The sequence below is a fragment of the Cuculus canorus genome, chromosome Z, assembly GCF_017976375.1.
Source record: "Cuculus canorus isolate bCucCan1 chromosome Z, bCucCan1.pri, whole genome shotgun sequence".
Lineage (NCBI taxonomy): Eukaryota > Metazoa > Chordata > Aves > Cuculiformes > Cuculidae > Cuculus > Cuculus canorus.
The window spans coordinates 47,615,494-47,637,450 of NC_071441.1; the positions used below are offsets into that span (position 1 = coordinate 47,615,494).

The 21,957-nt window shown below is 37.9% G+C and overlaps 1 protein-coding gene across 2 annotated transcripts; it reads right to left on the reverse strand.

Moving 5' to 3' along the window:
* Positions 1-12: 12 nt before the first annotated feature.
* On the reverse strand, positions 13-21,824 carry SMC2 (structural maintenance of chromosomes 2). Of its 2 annotated transcripts, none has more exons than XM_054053437.1 (25): positions 21,737-21,824; positions 20,868-21,109; positions 19,816-19,965; positions 19,012-19,134; positions 18,049-18,087; positions 17,750-17,860; positions 17,538-17,582; positions 16,810-17,043; positions 16,002-16,151; positions 13,870-14,103; positions 12,841-13,000; positions 12,068-12,185; positions 11,183-11,321; positions 10,832-10,951; positions 10,318-10,522; positions 9,590-9,725; positions 8,495-8,619; positions 7,465-7,658; positions 7,041-7,184; positions 6,592-6,786; positions 5,836-6,036; positions 4,899-5,015; positions 3,443-3,603; positions 2,424-2,571; positions 13-1,552 (listed from the first exon to the last, which is right to left on the reverse strand). In XM_054053437.1, exons 2-25 carry the CDS (start codon positions 21,033-21,035, stop codon positions 1,343-1,345), a joined length of 3,627 nt encoding a protein of 1,208 aa, XP_053909412.1. In that variant the 5' UTR covers positions 21,036-21,109; positions 21,737-21,824; the 3' UTR covers positions 13-1,342. The 2 variants fall into 2 exon arrangements, with proteins under 2 accessions (XP_053909412.1, XP_053909411.1); XM_054053436.1 differs by lacking the exon at positions 21,737-21,824 and adding an exon at positions 21,548-21,730.
* Between the last annotated feature and the right edge of the window lie 133 nt (positions 21,825-21,957).

The following is a 21,957-nucleotide window of genomic DNA, read 5'->3' on the forward strand; positions in this document are numbered from 1 at the left end:
TGCCTGCAGGCCCCTCGCCTAACAGTGCCACAGATGGTCCACAGTGTCCGCTATTCAGAGAGAAGTGAATCTGTGTGAATTTGGTTTTTTAAGCCAACAGCTTGCTCTTTTGGAACCAGGCAAGGTTGCAGGATGCATGTATGGTACATATATTCCATGTAAATACACTTATATACAAAAGACAAAGTTACAAGAAGGAAAATTTATTTAGGTTAAAGAATTTAAGTTTTCTAAACTATTCCAGGCATTGACAGGCACCCTGTTCCCACCTCCCCAAACCAGCCTCACTTAAAATTACTTCTCTAAACATTAAGAGAGCAAACAGATACAAACTGCACAGGTATTAGCTATCAAAAGGCTGCAGCAGCATTGGGCAAGATGAACGCTGTCAGACCATACACCCATGAAACATGGAGCCTTGTTGGGCCTGGTGGGTCAGTGTCCTGTCCCATGCTCCAGCTTGCCGTGGTGAACAGACCTCTGCAGTGCTGTGACCAAAGCTGGTTTTGGCTGTTGGAGCGGTAGCTGCACAGATACGTTATTTCTACCCTGCAGCAAAGGCAGCAGGATAGTGTTATGTGGGTTCGTTGGTAAGGGGAGACAAGGAAAATGGAGATGAAGAAGTTACATCAGAATGCTTCAATTTGCTTATGACCATCCACACCTAAAAATATTTTCTAAAACTATTTCCTCTAATGTCCAGAGTATGAAATTAAATAGACTTTGAGAAATACAGCATTAAGTAAAATACTGAGAAAGTGTTTTAATTCTGAGTAGGCATGGTTCAGTTGAAAACAGCAAGGAAGGAAAGCACTTACACAATCAGGTTGTGCAGTTTAATTGATAGAAACATCACCATAGCAGTGACTCAGGAGTTGAAGTTGTTGCTGATTGCTCAGTTCCTTAAAAATGAAGGTTACCTAAAGAACTGGCATGTCACTTTTCTCTGGTATTTGACAACAGCAGAGGAAGACGGTGTTTATACTTTGCAACAGGTTTTCTGAATGCCCCAAGCACTGTAAGTCAGACCCGATTTTCCTCATCCTCCTGTTTGGCTCACAGAGCCACTGTTTCTGTGTGTAAATGATTCGAGAGTGATAATGGGAATTTCTTGTGTGACACCAAGAGAATAAATGCAGGCATTTTAGCTATTAAGACAGTCAACAGTCTCCCATGACAGAATTTCAAATCTTAATAAGGTGCAAATGTGTACTAACAGCTAAGCCATAAATGAATATTTCAAGATTGAAAATACTTTTTTAAAGAAAAGTTTCAGTTGGAGGATTTCTTCCCGGACTAGCTACAGACCGTGAATAGGGAATACCTAAGAAGCTGCTCCTGCCTATGAGTTGTCAGGGGAGCTGTTTCTCTGTTCTGCAGGTCTTTTTTTGCCAGTCTTGGGTATCTTTTTGGCTTTCTCCAGGACAGGCATCTTATTTCTGCTTTGAAGTTGACTGTATCTTGCAACAGTAGATACACCATCCACAAATCTGGTTTTGTAGAGGACATTTGCGTTGTTAAACATTCCATCCTTCAGGGACACCACAATAAACTGAAACAAACCAGAAAGCTTGAAGTAAATGCTGCTATCCAAAGACTCCAAGCAATATCGGAAACATCTTCTACAAAGAGGATTCCTTTTACTTGATGTGGCCAATATCTTGGTAATAATTCTTAAAGAAGTATTCTAAATGTAGCTGAAGCCCAGCAGAATGTGCTAAGTGGGTTGATGTACAGCCACAGGCCAGACATTTTCTGCAGCTAATGACATATGGTTCCGTGATATCCCAGCACTTGGCCTGGGATACAGAACACCCATTCACAGTGCATCAATCATTGGAAAAAGCGTTGCCACAAATTTTGTAGGAATGCAGGCTTTTTCATTGTCTAAATATATTGCTCAAATTATTTTACTGTGCTGGTAACCAACTCTTCTCTCAGATGATTTGGAAAGGTCATGTCCTATCACCAAATAAAGCTAAGTGCTGCCTTCCACTCAGAGTTGTTTCTTCAGTTTTACAGATTCTTTTCATGCACAGGCCACAGAAATTCCTTCCACTACTGCCTGGCTTATTTCAACATGGTCAAGAATTAAATACTTTTAAAGCGCAAGTTAGAGAATTCCAGCAAAAAACAAAAACAACCACCACTTTGGGATGTAGGTCATGCCTGAAATTAACCCCACCAGATACTCTTTCCTATTATTACCCGTTTTTCAGCCTCTACAGCAGTGGCTTGCCTTAAAATGTAATGGTTAGAAGTTGCACAGTTGCCAGGTTATCAGTGTAATTTTCAGTCATAACAACTTAAAAATACAACGCACATCTCTGGAATAAAATACTTTAACAGCTGACCAGTGGCAGACTACATCTGGAGATAACATAGCACATAAACAGATGGTGACAACACATTCCAGATCATACCTGGGAGTGTCTGAAATGAGCATGAAGCATCTGCCCAATGTTCTGGGTATGAGACAGATCAAGGGCTGCATCCACTTCATCCAAGATGTAAATTGGGGCAGGTTTGAAGAGAAGCATGGATAAAATCAAGGACAAGGCCACCAGTGATCTAATACAAAGAACAAGAAAGGTATATTTAACCATCTTGTTTGAGAGGCTTTGGTTTATGGAAAAAATTGAATAGTAGAAACAAAATTCACTCTCAAAAGCATATTCATGCTATGAGTTCTGAAGAGACAGATTGACAGTTTCTGCCACAAATTCTGGTTTCAAACTGCAAAGCCTTCTGCCAGAAATAGCAAATGTTACTTTTATTAGAAGACTGGGTAAAGTGGGCAATATTCAAAATTGTGCTGTTACTTTACGTATTTGCAATTCTGAGTTTTGCAGTGCTGTTTTTCACAGTCAGTTCTTGAAGCAATCTGCCCTTCAGAAAGTTCTGTACCTGTCTCACTTCTTCCTCAATTCTGTTTCTCCTTTTCAATTTGTTAAATTTTCTCTTAGAAGTTGCAAAGAAGCACATACCCTACACAGGAGCGGTAATTGCTGCAGAAGAAAACTATCACCGTGACATTACTTTGACACAGGGGCAGAACTGTACAGATTGAGACTACAACCCAAAGGTTGGAGCATTTAATTCAACAATACCTCAGTACTACCTAGAGTTAACTCTGTTTTCCCATCACTCACCTCATTTTTCATCACTTCTCCGTGGAATAAAATTTTGGTTTTTATCATATGCCAAGTAAGGCATTGTTCTAAGTCAGATTGCTCTTTGAGTTGAACTTAATTAATCAATACTTTCAATATTTAGTCAAGTTGGAAGGAGAGGAAGTCTTTGACTTGACTAGGGAATGAGATTCATTTGACTAGGGAATGAGATTCATTTTTTGCTTTTCTGAACTATCATTAGCTAGACATATCAATTATATACACAACTGCAGTGGAAAACCAACAACAAACCCACAAAGTTCACCAACCTTTGTCCTCCACTAAGTTCTGTTAAGTTTTCCTTCCAGATGTTTCCTAAGGCAACTCTGAACTCCAGACCGTCCATCACATTCTGGGATTTACAGGGTACTAGCATAGCTTTAGCTCCTGGTAGAAGCATCGAGAAAATTGAACCAAAGTCTTCATTCACCTAGAAGTCAGACCATAGAAAAAACTAGGTACATGCTTTGAATCAAGAGCAAAAAGCTAAAACTGCTGCACTATGCTCTAAATATTCCTGCCCAATTTAACCCAATGACTTCTTATGTCTTGAAGATGAACACATACAGGACAGTGAGATGATATCAGCACATGAAATCTTTTACTTATACTGAGCGGAAAAAAGAAGCAACACTGAAGGAGATACCTATATCTATCTAGGCACCTTTTACTAAGCATTTTAGAAGAATCAAATTAAAGAAATATTGGAAGGTTTCTTTATGCTATCAGACAAAGCAACAGTTATGCCCTGCCTCAGATTTATTAACCAGTAAATTGTGGTTTCTCCCAATTAATTAGCAGTATAAGCACCTTGTAAGAGGCACGCACTGGCAACCTCCCCACTCCTCTTCTTCCCAGGACTACTTAAGCAATGGCCAGGTATTGGATGGGACACAACTTCATAAACATAGATTAAAAACTCCCAGGTCAAGAAATGTATCCAAGAACGCACCTATTCCACCACCCATGATGCTTTTAAATACAACTCACTAATTCTTGCCAAACAAGATTTTATAATGAAAAGGTACCATTTTGTCAGTGATGCCTTGAGTACAGCCAGTAATAATTAAAACTGGTATTTCATTTGGGAGCAATTTTATCTTAGATACAATCCATCTTCTTGAAGGCCAACAAGTATAAGTTCTCCTGATACAGGAGAACAGAATGTGTCAAGGGCTTTCCATGCAGAAAGGGAAAGGGGAAACTTGGTACTTTTGTTATAGTTCATCAGATGACAGAACATATAAGAATACAGTGCTTAATAACAGAAACATAAATGAGTTGTTGCTCTGTTCCAGTATTACCAATCCTGTCAGTGCAAGAGCCCAGGTCCACAGCCCCGCATTCTATGGGTCTACACAGAACCAGACAATTTAAACTGGTGAAATACAGATTAAAGCAAACAATTTACATGCAAGAGACAATGATTTCAGCATGCCGGTATCTTAACCTTCCTTAAATTTTTGCGGGCAACAAAAGGGAATGGTAAAGTAGTTTTGCAGGTTTAACTGTGTAGTTACAATTCTCAGATAATTGATATCTTATTCTCAAAAGTGAAATAAAACAGGAGAAACAAAGTGGTTGTTCTGTAATTTAAATACTAGGCAAGGGACATCAGTTCTGCGAAAAGGCATTTTTCCCTGTCCATAGAAGTATGCAAAATAGTAATCCAAGGTAAACTTGATCATCAGGAAAAATGTGAAGATTAGCTTTCAAATACCATACCTTTTTCCAAGCAATACTTAAAGCTTCGTTTTTCCTCTGGTCAAGCTCTTCAATAGTTTTAAGAATTTTTAACTTGTCATTCTCTACAATTCTTTTTCTCTTCATTAAGTCATTGTACTGGTACAGTGGGAAGAAAAGATACATTTCAAGTAACTTTGTGCTCAAATACACTTTGTGCTAATCTTAGTTTTGCTGCTTATTTGGTTTGTAACAGTTGTTGTTAACCACATCACTGAAATCCTAAGCATTCATTTAGCTGTATGCAGGACTTAAGTTTTAAGATATTATCTGCAAATCAAAGCATTAGGATTTTCAACAATCAGCAAGGGGGAAGACCAACATTATTATGAAAGTTGCATTTCCTTTTCAAGTTTCTCATGTTTCATCTACCTTTCTGTAGAAGAAAGGGTACTTCTGGAGGCTGATAAGAACAGGCCACTCCTAACTGTGAAAGAGTACTGGAGACCAAATAATGTGTTGGTGGACAGTTCTGAGACGATCCTTGAATAGCCTCAAGTTACAGATGAATTCAAGACAGCCCTGGAATACCTTCAAGCTATAATGCTTCAAGAGGAATAGTTTTTTGATCTGCAACTTTTGATAAAGTGCATAAATCTCTGATACTGTAATGGACAGCACAAAGCTTGCCTAATGCTGCTGCTGCAAACTTATAATGGAAGGGGGTAGGGAGGAATGAAATCACTCTTTTTACCATCCAAAGCCAAAACTATGCATAACCTAGAAAACTAGCGCACAAGTGAATACTTCAAAAATTTAAGGTTAGTGTAAAAGATCTAACAAAAGGCTTTCTGTTGTCTCACAAAGATTTAGTTCTATTTCTTGTTTATTCAGAAACTGAGCATATGAAAATATAAAGCTACATAATACCATATACCAAATCAGTCTATCTTTAATGGATAAAGCACAGAATGTTTACCCTCTCCTCCATGTCAGAAAGCATATTCATAGCTCTCATGTTCAAATTTCTTCCCAGCTTCTCTTTATTCTCCTGCAATTTCTGCAGCTTCTGACTTGCTTCTTTAGGATTGTTATTTTTGAAGTCATAAGCTGTGTTTGGCTGACCAAAAAGTGATTTCTCTGAAGCTATCCATTCATACTCTTTCAGCATTCTGGTCACCTGAAAACAAGAAGTTATGCTGAGGCTTTTTCTATTCCTTCTCAAATGCGAATGGAAAAACATTAAATAAATTAAAAAACAACACCCTGAAATTACCCCAAAACATTAATTCTTCTATTCTAATGCAGCACTAAAGATGCGTAGCTTTATAGGGCTTCATGTGATTTCCAAGACTGTAGATGAACCAAGACATTAAGGAAGCTTTGACATATACCTATCATGTTTACTTGGAACACATTCTTCTTTATTTGGACTAAGCCATTTTCACAAAATCTCAGGATCAGCTTCTTTAATTAGTTACCTAATTTGCCCCTACAGTGAGAATTTTCTTCTCATTGATCACCTTCTCCTTGCTCTACACTTTATTAGTCCACATTGAAAAGCTCCATTACAATTTACAACTTTCACCTTCTTCTCCTGGGCTGAAACTTTTTACATCAAGAGCTGAAAATATGACAGTGTTTATTAAGAAGAAAGGCTATTCCTGTTGCAGGTGGCATGCGAAATAACCACTCTTGCCCACAAGATGCAAGGAAAAGCACAGTTCTGAAATACCTTGGCAGCAGCATCAGCAGCTTCTTGTTGACGTTTGCTGATGTCATGTCCTAATGCTTTAACCTTAAGCTGTAATTCATTGCTTTGTTCTCTGTATTTTGCTACCTCTGAAGATTTGGCTTTAATTGTTTTATCTTGTGATATAATTACTTTCTTTTGCTTGGCCAGCTCCTTCTGTGCTTCCTCTACAGATTCCTGAAAAGCAAATCAAACAGCCATTCATTAGCTTCTTCTAATAACCATCTAACACCAGCCTTTAAATGAGAGACGCAGCAAGGAAGGAAAAAAAATGCACATGTAGTAAGAAAGCAAAAAGAATAACTATCTAGGCTAAACATAATTGAGGGCTGGAATGAAATCCAAATTCCAAAATACACATAATTTGAGTTCTAGGGGAACATATCCTAGGTAATATCAATAAGATAATGAAACACAGTATTCGCTTTTACCTTTGTTTTAGACACCTCATCTGCCAGAGCATTAACTTGTTCCTGGTAGGACTTGATTGCTTTATCCGCAGCCTCTATCTGTTGTTTGTAAGAGGCCTGTTCTTGTTTTAGCTCTTCAAGTTCCAGAACTAAAGCTTCAACTTCCTAAAGAGATGGTTTCAAATTTATTAGTTACACTTAAATGGAAAGAATTAAGAGTCAGCTTGATGTAGTAAATGCTGCAGGAGATTAACTGTACCTGTTCTTCAGCAAGGGGGTAATCTCATACACAAAAAAAAAAGCATCAGCAAGTTCTGTCAGTGACTATGGAGCAATATACTAAGATTTCAAACTGCTAGCATTAAAACTTGAGGAGAATCAAACTTTTTGATAACTGCAAACACTTGTGGTATTGAGAAAATTGCCAGTAAAGGATAAGTTTTACCTGCTGCTTTTCTTTCAGTTTTTTGTTTGAAGCATCTGCCTTTTCCTTGGCACCATCCAGTTTCTGCTGGGCATTTTTTAGTTCTTTTTGACGTTCTGCTTCTGCATTTTTCATTTTATTCTCTAATATCTTGTATTTATCTTCTGCTTTCTTTTGGATCTCTTCAGTTTTCTTTAATGTTTCTTCACACTCCACTTAATCAAGAAGTACAGTAATGAGATCAAACATTATTATTATTTTTAAACTTACATCCTGAACTCCAATGAAATAAGTTCATCTTTGCCTCGAACAGAAAAAAGTAGTTCTATGTTTGCTAGTTATTGAAGTCAGCTATTTCAATGATTACTCTAGGATAGTGTGCTCTTGTTACCAGTTATTGGTAGGGCACCAAATAGACAACCAATCATTACAACAAGGTGATAATAAGCCTCTTTTTTCCTTGTTTTTGTTTTTTAATAGGGGCAAGATCATATCATAAATATTTAACCAGACAGTTAGCTAATAACTTCACCTCAACCCTAGAATACTATGTCTACATATGTATCACTTCTCCTGGTGTTTTTTGTTTAGCTGTTTTAGGTATTGATGCATTTGCTTCCTTTTAAATCTTTCCCTAGTTATGTGAACAGTTCTTTCCAATGCCCTCTCGTTACACAAACTATTAATTTTGCTAACCTTAAATAGCTACAGAAACAGATGGCTTGAAGAAAACAAAGATTTCTCAAATATGGGATTAAATCAAACGCATTTTAAAACTTCCCTGCAAAGTCATTTTCCTTTTATTTTAAAGTGTATAAAGCACCTAATAAGAATATAACCTTCACTATAAGAGAATGACCACCCTTTATGTGCACCTCTATGCAAGTCTATTATGATTCTGCATTTGTTACATATTCCAAAATACAAAGCTAATTTTCAAAGCTTAAAATATTTTTTTCTTAAGCAAAGATTTGGCTACTCAAGCAGCCAAATATCCATTTCATTCTCAGCAATTAGTTTTCAGTTAAAAGATGAAGAACACATTTGTCACCAATGGTTTTCTTCAGGGCAAGCAGCTCTTCCTCTTGTTTGTGATAAGCACTTTGTTGAAGCTTCACTTGCAAGAGCTGTGCTTCCTCAGACTTCAACTCCCACTGCTGCTTCAGTTTCTGGTACCTTTGAAGACAGTAATAATACATGCTGCTATAATGAAGGGTACCCAACACTTTAGTTTCAAAGCAGAAATAAATAAATATAGAATTAAGTAGATGAATACTTATTTCCCCATTGTCATGAGATACAATGATGACCACAGGACAGATAAACACAAATGCATGAAAGTTTGATATAATTTTCTTAAAAGTAATTTTAAGAAATCTTAAAGAACAATAGAAATTTGTAGTTATGTAAGTTATGATGCATGTAGCTCCTGGTTATGTAGCCCTGATAAGCTGTATTAAGAACTAACAAATGCAACACATGGAATTTGGCAACAATTCAGAACTCATGTTTTTACAAATGGCAGCATGAGAGATGCTAAGCTGAAGCATTAAAAGAAAAAAATATCTAAAAGCAAAACTTGTTTCTTCCTCTTGGTCAAATTTCTGGAGGCCTCTTACAACTCAAAACAATTTGAAGAATAAATGCAGTTGCTAGACATCATATTACACCACAGTGCCTCCTCATGGGATTCTTTACAGGACAACAAAGCCATATTTTTATATTCCATCTTTTAAAAAGATCATCAGTAATTGAGTAGCTTTAAATCAAACATACTTAAAATTATTAATTTTAAATTCTTACATTAGTATCACTCAGATACTCCCCTTTGGAATCTTTCCTTGGGAGAGAACAGATATACTCTTCAGTGGACTTCATGAAACCTTCACAAATTTCAAGTAGATAATATTGTATACCATTTTATTACCCAAAATAAAGTTTTCTTGCATGAGTTATCTAAAACCTAAATTTGCTTGTTGGTTACTGTACTTACAAATTATACTGGGGTAGGAGAAGGGGAAAAAGGGAATAATTTTCTGGATATTAAATTCTCAACAGACCCTACACCTTCCAAAAATACTTCTTCATATGACACCTACTCAGTCACATAAGAGAAATGGTAGACATTTCATAAGACAAACCTTACTTTTCAGCATGGTTCTTCAAGCGTGCCAGCTCCTTCTCTACAGTCTCAAGTTCAGATTCCTTTGCCTTGAGTTCTGCTTCAACGTCTTTCATTTCTTGAAGCTTAGACAATATTGGTGCAGCCTGTGAGCTCGCACCTGTTCAGTGAAAGAAAAAACAAAGTCAAGCGAATTGGAATTCATTTAGTGGATTCACCATTAGCAAACAGTGAATTCTAAATGTTAATAACAAAGTAAGTCGATGATTTGTTTTAGTTACAAAACAGAAAGGCAGCTAGGCTAAAGTTACAGTAGTTCTCAGTGAAGAAAGACTACCTTCTCTGTTATATTTTGGAATTTAGCTTTGCAGACTTTAAATACTACATGTGCATTTTTTGTGAAATCAACTACCTTCTCATAATTTATGACATTACCTCAAATTAATTATGAATTACTTGAAAAAGTGATCAAATTGAATGCATTTCTCCTTCCAAGATGATCATATATCCAAATAAGACTTAAGTATTTAATGCCTAAACTACTTTATGCAAGTAGTTTATGATTACTGAAATTGTAGGGTAATCAAACTTATTTTGGCTCAAGACTGACAAATTCTTGCTCAAATAGAATATATTATCCACAGGATCTAACTCAACCAAAAAGCCACTATCCATTTCTATGAAAAACATGCAGGGCAGTAAACAGATCAACAGACACACAGTATTATTATTTGAATAAAATCAGCAATTGCCTCCATGCAGAGTGCCCTGGGGGTCAAACGTATCTCCATCAATTGTAACGCTTCTTGTCATTATCCTTTTGTCAAAAGTCACTTTCTTGGCACTATCCATGTTATTACAGATCAGTGTTGTTCCAAAAACATATTCCATTGCCTTCTGCAGTTCAGATTCATATTCAACCAGAGAAAGTGCTAAATCCAAGTTATCATGACCAACCTAGAAATCAAATTAAATGCAGTAAGTGTGCCTTAAGTCTTAAGACTTTTCAAATTTACTTTGTCTTCTCTTGATAAAATACTTTCTAAAAAACATCACTAGATTTTAAAATAATTTCAGTTAAAAGTGAAATAATATCCATTTAAGAATCACATAGCTGAAAGGACACAAAAGGAAAAGATAAAACTAAGATATCCTCAAAGCCTACAGAAATTATTTGTACAATCATTAAGAAGCCCATGTTTTTAACAAAGAAAAGGAAAAAGGTACACAAGAAAAATAGTGTATATAGTGTATTTAATTACATACCAGGGTTCGGCCCAGCTTGACTATGTTGTGTCCAACACACCTGGCTGAAATTTTGTTCAGTGGAATGACGGTATATCGACGCTTTAGCTCACCCTTTTCTAAAAGCTTTTTGCCAGTAACCTCAAATGAGAAGAGTTAGAAAACACATATCTGAATACACAACTGGTATGAAGTAAGAAAACAGAGCATTGCAAGAGGAATATATTGTTACCAGTAACTACGCATGACTCTTGACATCATTTAAGCATGCACAGGGGTCCAAACCTGCTCTTAAGCATTCAGTAACAATGCACACACTTGCCAACTCTAAATCTCAACATTCAGAGTTCTGCCTTAAAGTAATAAGCATACCTCTGTATCCACAACAATGTTATAGAGTTTCCCTCCAGCCACCGCTTCTAGGGCTTTTGCTTTGGATAGATCTTTCACAGTGATAAGAAACGCAACAGGGCCTTTCACACAGTTTGGATTCCAATTTTTTTCTGGATTTCTTAAAATAAATTTAAATTATCACAATCACAATTATTTCTCTTACACACATTTAAAAAAATACATTTAAAAATTCATAGTACTTCTTATATTGGTGTAATAAGTTTTAAATCCTATCAGGAAAAAAACCACAGAAAAATGTTAAATTAAATATTTCAGGAAAGAAACTTCCCAATAAAGAGTCAGTTACAATGTCATTAGAAGAATGCTCTTCCTGATTTTGGTATAATTTGTTCACACATTTTTCAATTTATTTTTACTACAGGTCCTATTATGAGCACAGTTATCAGATTATCAGACTGATTATTACATAAGTAAATATATCTGAGGATATATAGATACAGAATTGACGTCCACAGAGCAAGTCTACTCACAGTCCTTAAACAAGACTCGGACAATTACATATTTGTGCAGTTTAGACGTTTGGATTCTATAGTTTTAGCTACTGAAGTTGAGTCATGGCTTGCAAACACCATCATACAAAACTTTTCAATTCCAGTGATTTTGATAAGGCTGCCATTTAAGAATGACAATATTGCTTTCCCTGCTGCAATTCAATTAACATTTCCCAACTTCCTCCCCCTCCCTGCCTGCATTTGCATTGCAGGTAAGATAGTTGTTTCTTACTAGCACTAAAAAGAAAGAAACAGCTAAGCCATTGAATTATCCTCCAAGTCCCATAAGCCATGTGTAAAATGGCCCCAAAAGCACTTTCAAGTGTCTTTTAGGTTCACACCAAGATCTTACTTGTATTCAAACTGTAGATGAGGAAACTTTGCCGTTAAGCCTTCATACAATTCTCTTAGTCGGCTAATGTCACGCATCAGTTCCTTCTTTTTTGCTGAAAGGGTTTCTTCTTTCTTTTCTTAAGAGGTGAACACAAACAGCAGATAAGAATTCAGAGCACTGAAATCTATTATCTTAAAAAGCTGTACGCTATGCTGTATATATACATGTATGTATGTAGAGAATACTTGATTGAAAGACTTTCTAAAATTTTTTCTAAAGTTCCAGTTTAGACAGATTAAGATTGTCACAATACCAAATGTGCAAACAAAAAGTCTAAGGTCCTCCTCTGAATGTCATTCTGGAATATCAGTTTACAGTTTTGATTATCTTCTGCAACAAATGTTACCTGGAATAAAAAATTAACTTTAAGGAGTGCGATAGCTAGGGAAATCCAGAAAGTAATAGCGAGGTTGGTCACTTTTTCAATTTAGATTTTAGAAGGAATTTAAATTTTCCATCAAACTTCAAAAGATTCGGCTTAAAGTTTACTTTATGTTTATTTAATTTTCCCAAGTTGAGGATGTTTTGTCTGTGACAGTAACTGCTGAGTGATCGCCCTGTCCTTCTTTTGACCGACAAGCCTTACACATTTTCTCTCCTCTGTCCAGCTGAGGAGGGAAAGTGACAGAGCAGCTTGGTGGGACCCTGGCACCCAGCCACGATCAGCCCACCACACTTTTATATGCCTTCTCACACTCGACCCAACTTATGCACCACAAGTCTCTACAGACCATCATAGTCCAGCTCCTTGATTTGGCTCTCTAGTTTTTCTGTCATTTTCCTGACACCTTCAAGTGCTTCCTGGTCTTTCTTGTAGCCTCCATCCATCTTTTTAACTTTAGCTTGTTTTGTCTTTAGCTCTTTTTGTGCATAATTCAACTTCATTTCAGCCTGTAAAAATAAGAAAATATTGAACCAGAAGGTCTTCAAAGAGAATCTTGCAGGAACAGATTTGGAACACTTGTATTAACAAAGCGCTTATAAAATTTGTATAAGTTTTCACTGGTTGCGGAAATGCCAAAAAGCAGCCCTGGCTTTTGAAAGTAAGGCTGATTTCGAAGTAAAAGCATAAATAATGTATTTGGATATAAAAACTCATATTAGCACATCAATAGAGTCCAAAAAGAAATAAGGTAAAAATAAGGTGTTACACAGCTGTCCTTGTTATTTTCCTTAAGTGAGACAAACAAGGTGCACTTTCAACTTTGAAAATCTAAATTTCACTGTGAGAACTACCCTGAGAGAGATTTCCTGTCTTATAAGACAAAAACGTATGACCATTTCAGTCACATGACTAGCACATAATTTAACTGAGGAGGAGAAAAGTGTTTCTTCCAAACTCTCCATTCACAGTCTTACGCATATTTATTTTGACTCCTAAGTTTTACTACAGAAATCTCTACAGTATGAAAGCATATCATGGACAACAGTCTTAATTTCTTCCTGTCCAATACCATCAGTCATTTGAGTACTGTGGGTCCTATTTTAAGACCCTCAAATGCCAGTTTCTATACTTCCTCACATAACATACATAGACACACATATCTCTTCCCTGTTTGTCCGTATCTATGCAAGGATTTTTTTTTGAATGACCTACTTCATTAAAAAGTCACCTTAATGCATATCCCAACTTGTAAAATACCTTCTATAGATGTTTTGCAAATTTTTCCATTGACCTTGTAAGATTGTGCCATTTGGTTTTCAGACAATTTTCAAAAGCAGGAAGGCTAGTCTAAGACTGGCAGAGCTTTTATTCTTACCTGTTTAGCTTCTGTGACTGCTTTGCTGATTTCAATTTTGCAGGTCATCATCTGCTCAGAAAGAGTAGCTTCTTTCCCATTGTCATTGCTGGACAAGCCAGCAGACACAGCATTAAAATGTTGTTGTGCTGCAGCTAAAGCACCTGCATCTTCTCCACTTGCTTGCTGTAAAGCACTTAGTTCTTCCTCTATCTTCTTTCTTTCTTTCTCCTTTGACACTAATGCTTTAGAATCCTTCAGCAAAAGAAAGAACAAAACAAAAAAAAAAAAACAGAGAGAATCTGAGTCCCTTTAACTTCAAAAATTCATGTGTTAGATGAGCAGCTATAAGTAGTTTCATCAACTACATTTCTACGACTATTTTGTCAGACTTTTTTGCCCTTTGCTGCCATGGGCTTATGTCAGTGGTGTCACCAAGCCTAGTACAGCGCACTGACTGATATCCACTGCTGATGTTTCACATTCAACACTGATCCACATGACATTCTTTTTCTAAACTGGAGAGACATGGATGTGATGGATAGACTACTCTGTGTATAAGGAATTAGCTGGATGGTCACACTCAAAAGAGTTGTAGTCAATGGCTCAATGTCCAAGTGGAGATTGGTGATGAATGGAGTTCCTCAGGGGTCGTTATAGGGACTAACACGGTTTAACATCTTTGTTGCAGACATGGACAGTGGGATTGAGTGCACCCTCTGCAAGTTTGCCAATGACACCAAGCAGTGGGACGTGGTCAACATGCTAGAGGGATGGGATGACATCCAGAAGGCACTGACTTGAGAGCTGAGCCTGTGCTAACCTCATGAAGATCAACAAGGCCAAGTGCAAGGTCCTGCACCTGGGTCCGGACAATCCCAATCACAAATACAGGCAGCACAGAGAATGGGTTGAAAGAGAAGGACTTGGGGGTGCTGGTGGATGAGAAGCTCTACATGAGTTGGCAATGGGTGCTCACAGCCCAGAAAGCCAAGCGTATCCTGAGCTGCATCAGAAGAAGTGTGACCAGCAGGTTGAGGAAGGTGATTCTGCCCCTCTACTCTGCTCGTGTGAGACTCCACCTGGAATGCTGCATTCAGTTCTGGAGTCCTCAGCACAGAAAGGACATGGATCTGTTAGAACGAGTCCAGAGGAAGGCCATGGAGATTGTCAGAGGGCTCGAGCACCTCCCCTATGAGACAGTCTGAGCAAGCTGGGCTTGTTCAGCCTCGAGAAGAGAAAGCTCCGGGGAGACCTCATAGCAACCCTCCATTAGTTAAAGGGGTCCTACAGGAAAGCTGAGAGGCTCTTTATCAGGGAGTGCAGGGACAGGATGAGGGGTAATGGTTTTAAGCTGAAAGAGGGGAGATTTTGATTAGATACTAGAAAGAAATTTTTTACTGTGAGGGTGTGTAGTCACTGCCACTGGCTGCCCAGAAAAATCATGGATTCCCCATTCCTGGAGGTATTTTACACCATGCTGGATGAGGCTTTGAGCAACCTGGTCCAGTGGAAGGTGTCACTGCCCATGGCAAATGCCTTGGAACTGGATGATCTTTAAGATCCTTTCCAACCCAGACCACTCTATGATTCCATGATTCTACAGTTCTATGATTCTGTGATCTTAAAATTTGTCTTTGCATGTTTTCAAGTGAGTACTTGCCCCATGAGTCACTGAAGATCTACAGAAGGACGAAATACAGAACGGAATGACAACTGCCGAAGCACTAGGAGAAACAGCTTTCTTCCCCATATCTAAAAAGTGAACTAGTCTTCAGTGCTCCTCTTGCATAAAAAACATCAGCTGTCAGAAATACACAACGCAGAAGTTTTTTCCGTAATTGTATGAATACCATGTATGCAGACAGCATAATACTTTTGAGTCTATAGCAATCTCTCCTGACCTTAATAGAAGGCTGGCAACCATAAAGAGTGGCATTTTCTTTGGATATGCATCACATTGGTTTCTAATAGGAAGCTACTACCTTTGCTGCCAAATCAAACAATGCCCTCACCATTTGTTTCTGCTTTCCTGTTCTAATTCTTGCCAATCATAAGATTTATCTTACCATAACAGGTAAGAAAAAAACAGCTGTCCCCTTCAATCTTACTCAACTTAGCATTTAAAGAAAATTGTATACAAAAGGTCTTACCTCCTGCATACTTTTTACCAGTTCTTTGTACTTATTCTCTTCACTTCTTAAGTTTTGCTTCTTGACATCAAGAGCACTTTGAGCCTTAGTATTAACTCTCTGAACTTCTGAAAGTGCATCTTCCAGTGAACGGAGTGTACCACCAACATCCTACAATCAAAAAAAAAAAGGAAATTTAATGTAGCCAAAGAAACTGATACAATATTTGTAATATTTCACCTTCTGTTCACAGCTATATGCAGAACAAGAAATAAATACCTGATCAAGCAGGCAGTTATACTCCAATGCGAAGAGGTCAGAACATCTCTTCCTTCTGAAACCTGTACCAACCTGAAGCCACTACTGAAGCCCCACATGATCCCATACCCTGGGACACTATCTCAGTGTAAAGGATGCATTTAGGCATCCAAAGACCCTATGGGCTATCCTGTATCTAACTAAATTAGATACACCAGACTGAGGCCAGTACTGGGTTTTGTTGAACTGGAATTTCCTACTCAAAGCATATTTCTCTTGAGACATCAACAAAAGGGGAGAAAAAAAGCGTCAGGCAAAAGCTTCTATTGAATGTATAGGGTAGAAGGCAAATAGTGTCTGTTCTTCAGTTATTATTCATTTACAGTGATTGGAAGTAAAACATCTCAGACAAATGAAAAATTTAAATGGATGTGATTTAGACATTGGTTAAAATGACAATGAAGAATGCATAATCTAAACAACACACCAGAAGGGTATATTACCTGGAAAACCAGTTCCCATCTCATAAAACTCCTTGTATTCAGAGTAGCACAATTCCGTTCTCACTTACCTTATCCCTTTTCTTTTCCAACTCCACTATTTCTTCATTAAGTTGCCTCATCTTCTCTTCAGTTTCAACAACTGATTCCTGAAACTTCTCCATATCATCCTGCATTCCCTTTAATACTTCAGCAGAGGATGCCTTTGTCTCTTCAGCCTGAACAAACTGATAAGCTATACAGAGGCGGCCTAGGTGATCTATTGTTCGTACGAGTTTTTGGTAGTCTAGATAGCATGATCGTTCCTAAAAAAACAATTAAAGTTCTAAAATTTGATGTAGAAAAACGTTAAGTAGGAATGTTACAGAAATCTTCTAACTACTTCTACTAATGTTATCATTTTAGATCAGAGAAAGGATTCCCCATATGAAGCAAGACATTTGGTATTGTACATTGTAGGCTTGCTTAAGAAAAATCTTAAGATAAAACATGACTTGTATAGCAGAAATACCACTTCACACAAGTTTTTGGGTTTTTTTTAAGAACTAAGATGAGGTTTTATCTTCTGTTTTATTTAGTTCTCGTTTTCTTCCTTTTCCCTACATTCCCGTCTAGGATTTCCTGGAAGTCCTGAATGTCACATTTTCTGTGTTGGGACAGAAGATCAATTCTGTCTCTCTCAAAAGATCCTACAAAGCTTGAAAACATGCTATTATTTTAACAACCACATACTGGTTCAGGGTAGCTGAAAGTATTGCTTCAGTACTTTAAGGGCCCTACCACATTTCTAATTCCATACCTCTTTCAGTTTCTTTAAAGTTGGAGTGATCTCCTCATCTAAGATCTGAAACACAAGAGAGAACGCTTATATTCAGATTTTTAAAACTCTTATAGGTGTAAGCACAAACACCTAGTTCTAGGTGCAGAACTGAAATATTCTGCAAGTTAAAAATCAGACTGCATTATTCAGTAACTGTTAACAAAGAAAATATACTTTCCAATCTGTAGTACCGTTTGAATGTCTTTCAGTTTGGCTTCCTTCTTCTCTATAGTTTTGTGGACACTTAGTTTCTTGCATTCATACATCCTAGTACCAGCTGCTTCTTCAATCATAGCTAAAATCTAAAGTAAAGCAAAAAGAGAAAAAATTGATATTTCTTCTTACATTAGACAGGTTCCACTCAGAATTGAGCTGAACATCTCATCTCCCTCCACTACTTTTGTGTATGCGTGTCCCATATTGGTTCTTGTCATTCAAGATAAATCAGTAATGCTTCAGACAAAAAAAAAAAATCTGACATCTTTCTTACCTCTGGTGGCTTCATGTTTAGAACTTTGGTAATTCGCCCCTGGTGACAGAAGACAAAACAAGAACAGTGGTTGTGTACAATGCAATAGTAAAAAAAAGAAACCAGAGGAAATAACCCCACCAACAAATATTACTCTCTTTTGAGTTCTGTTACAATCTCAAACATTTTATTTTTCCTACAAGGTTAATCTCAGTTATTCAATTGTTTTCTTCTTCAAAGTTCAAACAAGTCACTACCTCAAGCAGCAAGCCTGAAACAGCCGTTATATCCTATCCTCAGTTCCTCCTCCACATTCCTGGTTACATTTTAAAGAAGAAATGTGCCTATTTTGTTCTGGAGTCTTACTGAGTTGCCAATATTGAATAAGCTCTAATCAGGCACTGGCTTTTTGGGGATTCGGATCATATGTAACTATAGGGAACCAGAATAGGTGCAAAACTGCCCTCCCTGCTTCCCCCACAAGTTGGGATGGTTCAATTTGAAAAATTAAATCCTGCTCTGTTTTATTACTCCTTGCAAATATATCAGGAATTTATCTAGTCCCTGTGTTGATATTTACAAGGGTCTCCTCAATCTGTCAGTTCTTCCTTTGTTAACTGTGACTTAAGAAAGCAGGTATATCAACTTCATTCAAAGTACTGTCTAACACAAATATACATAGTAGGAAAGAAAATCTTTTTATCGTAATAAAAAAGCAACACCTATCTGTTAAAAAGGAAAATGAGATTGGAATGTGTATTAAGAGAAGCTTGCTACATGAGGGCTACATGAGGGCTTGTGCTATTAGACACGTGTTTTAGGATCACAGTATGTTGTACTTGAAATCTTAAGACATTTGATTTTCACTTGAGAAGAAGTTGCTTTTCTCCAATTAGGAAATTAAGCATTCCTCCACTGCCTAGCCTGCCTCAAATGTAGTGCGACTTCTGTTCTGTCCGGATTTTATAAGGATGCACACAATACCTGCATAATAAGGAAGTGAGGGTTATTGACATTGAGTCCAACAGAACAGAAGAGATCCTGCACACGACTGTTGTTAGCGTTCACACCATTGATAAGATACTTATTTCTACCTCCAATGATAACCTGGAGAAGGAAAAGAAATGGAAGAAAGTTTAAGCGATTTAAAAATTGCCCGATATTATGAGAATATAAACTGTAATAAGGAATAAAAAAATCTGAGCAAATCCCATGCATTATATCTTTGCACAAACATATATATGCACACTATACACAACACCAAAACAGATCTTGTTGGACTGAAGATACATTTAAAATACTTAAGTAAAACATAGGAAAGATCAGCCATTGAGGGCAATATTGACAAGACAATTTACAAACTTCACAAGTTTTCACTTTTTTAAAAAAAACATGAAGACAAAACTTGGGAGACATCTTCATCAGAAAGGCAAAAGTATCATTTGTTCTTGGAGATGAAAATTAGACATGAAAGCAAAAGAAAAAGGCACAAAATAGAAAATTACATCTTGCTTTAGGAACGCTATTTCATTATTATTCTGTTTCTGTGCAGATCTATAGAAATCATTAATGATATACTTAAGAAAATAAAACTGATTTCCCAAGACATTACAAATTTTTTTTTTAATCTAGTACACCGGATCTACTTCTACAGCTTCTGTTACTAACTAGATTTTAGAATCATTTCTGCAATTGCAAAAACTCAGGGAATTTTTTTTTTTTTCTTGAGAGGTCATTCTGCTGAGCATCATAAAAATGCATACAGGTTACTAAGCGCTACAGACTCACCTGCCTAGTGACGGTGATCTCATCATTAGCTTCAAACCCCAGTGGACTCAGTTTCTTGTCAGAATTATCAAAGGTAATAGACACATTTGCTTTAGTAATTCCAGCTTGACCATTTTTATAAACTAGATCTTGGAAGTTGGAAGCTCGTACCTAAACCCATGCAACAGATAAATACATTTTTGAAAGATACTCAATATAGAGCTTCAGTGTGTTACTGTGGGTTTTGGGGAAAATAATGAAATAAATGCATATTTATCTGTAGATTTAAGAATTCATGTGAGGGACTGACATGCGAGAGTTTCAAGGTGCTAGCATTGTAAAACTGCAGGCAAAGTGCACAAATCTAGCTTTAATGAGCCAGCTAATTATTTCTGCACAGGACTTCCCACAAAAACTCAATAGATTTTAGAAAAAAAAAAAAAAAGCCAAATGACTAGTTCATCTACAGTAGGTTTCCTTAAAAAGTATGTTATTCATAATGCAGTTGAAAGGGAAATAAAACAGAAAATATTCCTTGGAGGTCTGCTACTGGCTGGGGGAGGAAGACATAAAAACAAGCACCTGAAGACAGAGACTGAAGTTGTCTTCAGAGTACACAATTGTTTTATAAGAGTAAAGCAGATATACCATCTTTTAAGTAGCAGGCATTGCATGGAAACCAGCTTTTTTTGGTTTTCCGATGAACTAGCCAGCCAAATTTTTAGACGCAATTCGGAAGTGAAAAAGTTTATTACAGATAAACAAGGCAGTGCCTTTAACTGCAAAAGATCTTCAGTCTGCTACCTTTCAGGTGGGTATTTCTAGTCTAATGTTCTAAGCTGCAGAGTCCGAGCTACTGTAGCATACTGATGAAATCATAATTTAGTCTCACCATAAGCATAAGTAAGAATGACAGAGACCCAGTTTTATGTAACAAAAACTCCAAATAAATAAACCTTTTTTTAATAGAAGCACCACTTCAGGTCTTCCACCATCAGAGACTACTCAAGAGAATAATATGAAATGTTGCTAACAGAAGAAATACCTTCCTTTAATGTACCCTCTTTCTTTACCTGTGACAGATTGTTGATTCCCAACAGGAAACAGATTGAGTCCAAGATATTAGACTTGCCACTACCATTCAAGCCAGTGATGGCATTGAATAATGGGTCAAAGTCATTAATTTCCGTTCTCTGAGCGTAGGACTTAAATCCTTCAAGAATGATTGATTTGATATACATCTTCTCCGTGTCCCTTAGGGATCAGGTAAATAATTCCTCCGACAAGCAAGAAAACAAGTATCTTGATTAAAAACCTAAATATTTCAAAGGAAAAAAGAAGAAAACGAATCATATTGCACGCCAAACAAACAGTTAAGCATGAGAGAAACTGGAAAGCACACATGGCTTCTACGATCATGGAATCATTAGGATGGAAAAGACCTTTGACATCATCGAGTCCAAATGTACCTGTCCATGAGTAAATCATGTCCCCAAGCACCTCATCTACCTGTCTATTAAACACCTCCAGGGATGGGGACTCCACCTTCCCCACGACCCCTCTAGGACCACTAGGATCCCTCTAGGGCCCCTAAGGAACTTTCAATACCCCCAGGACCACCTACATGACTCCCTTAGACCCCCTCAGTAACTCCAGGACTCATCTAGGACCCCTAGGACCCCGCTAGGGCCCCTTCCCGCACCTCCCCAGGGAAGCCTCTGCCAGTGCTTGATGACCCTTTTCCCTCACGTACCATCTGAGTCTCCAAAGGTCACCCTCTGGAGAAAGCCCCGAACCTAGCAGCGAACCGCGCCTCGGCGCTTTGAGGGGCAGCGGCTTTACCCGCCACCCGCGCCGAGGCCGTGGCGCAGCCCCAGTGTCCCGCAAACCCCCACCGCGACCGGCCCTGAAGCCGGGACCAGGCCCCGCGGCCTCTTCTCACCGCGCCACCGCCTCCGCCGATTCAATTTTGGCGCCAAAAGCGGCGGCCGTTACAGCGACGGCCCCGCCCCCGCGTCGCGTCGCGTGTGCCGCGCCCCGGCTCCACACGCCCCGCCTCTCAACCCGACTCCGCGCGTCCCGCCCCATCCTCAGACTCCGCCCCCGCGCACGTGCCCGGCCCCGAACAGGCCCCGCCCGTCGTCCCTTTTACTCCGCCCCTTA

Excerpts from the sequence above, each read along its gene's own strand:
- SMC2 (XM_054053437.1), bottom strand. The coding sequence starts at position 21,035 with ATGTATATCAAATCAATCATTCTTGAAGGATTTAAGTCCTACGCTCAG. Across the intron at positions 11,322-12,067 it reads CATCTACAGTTTGAATACAA|AAATCCAGAAAAAAATTGGA; the intron begins GTAAGATCTTGG and ends ATTTATTTTAAG. Across the intron at positions 3,604-4,898 it reads TAAGTATTGCTTGGAAAAAG|GTGAATGAAGACTTTGGTTC; the intron begins GTATGGTATTTG and ends TCTGACTTCTAG.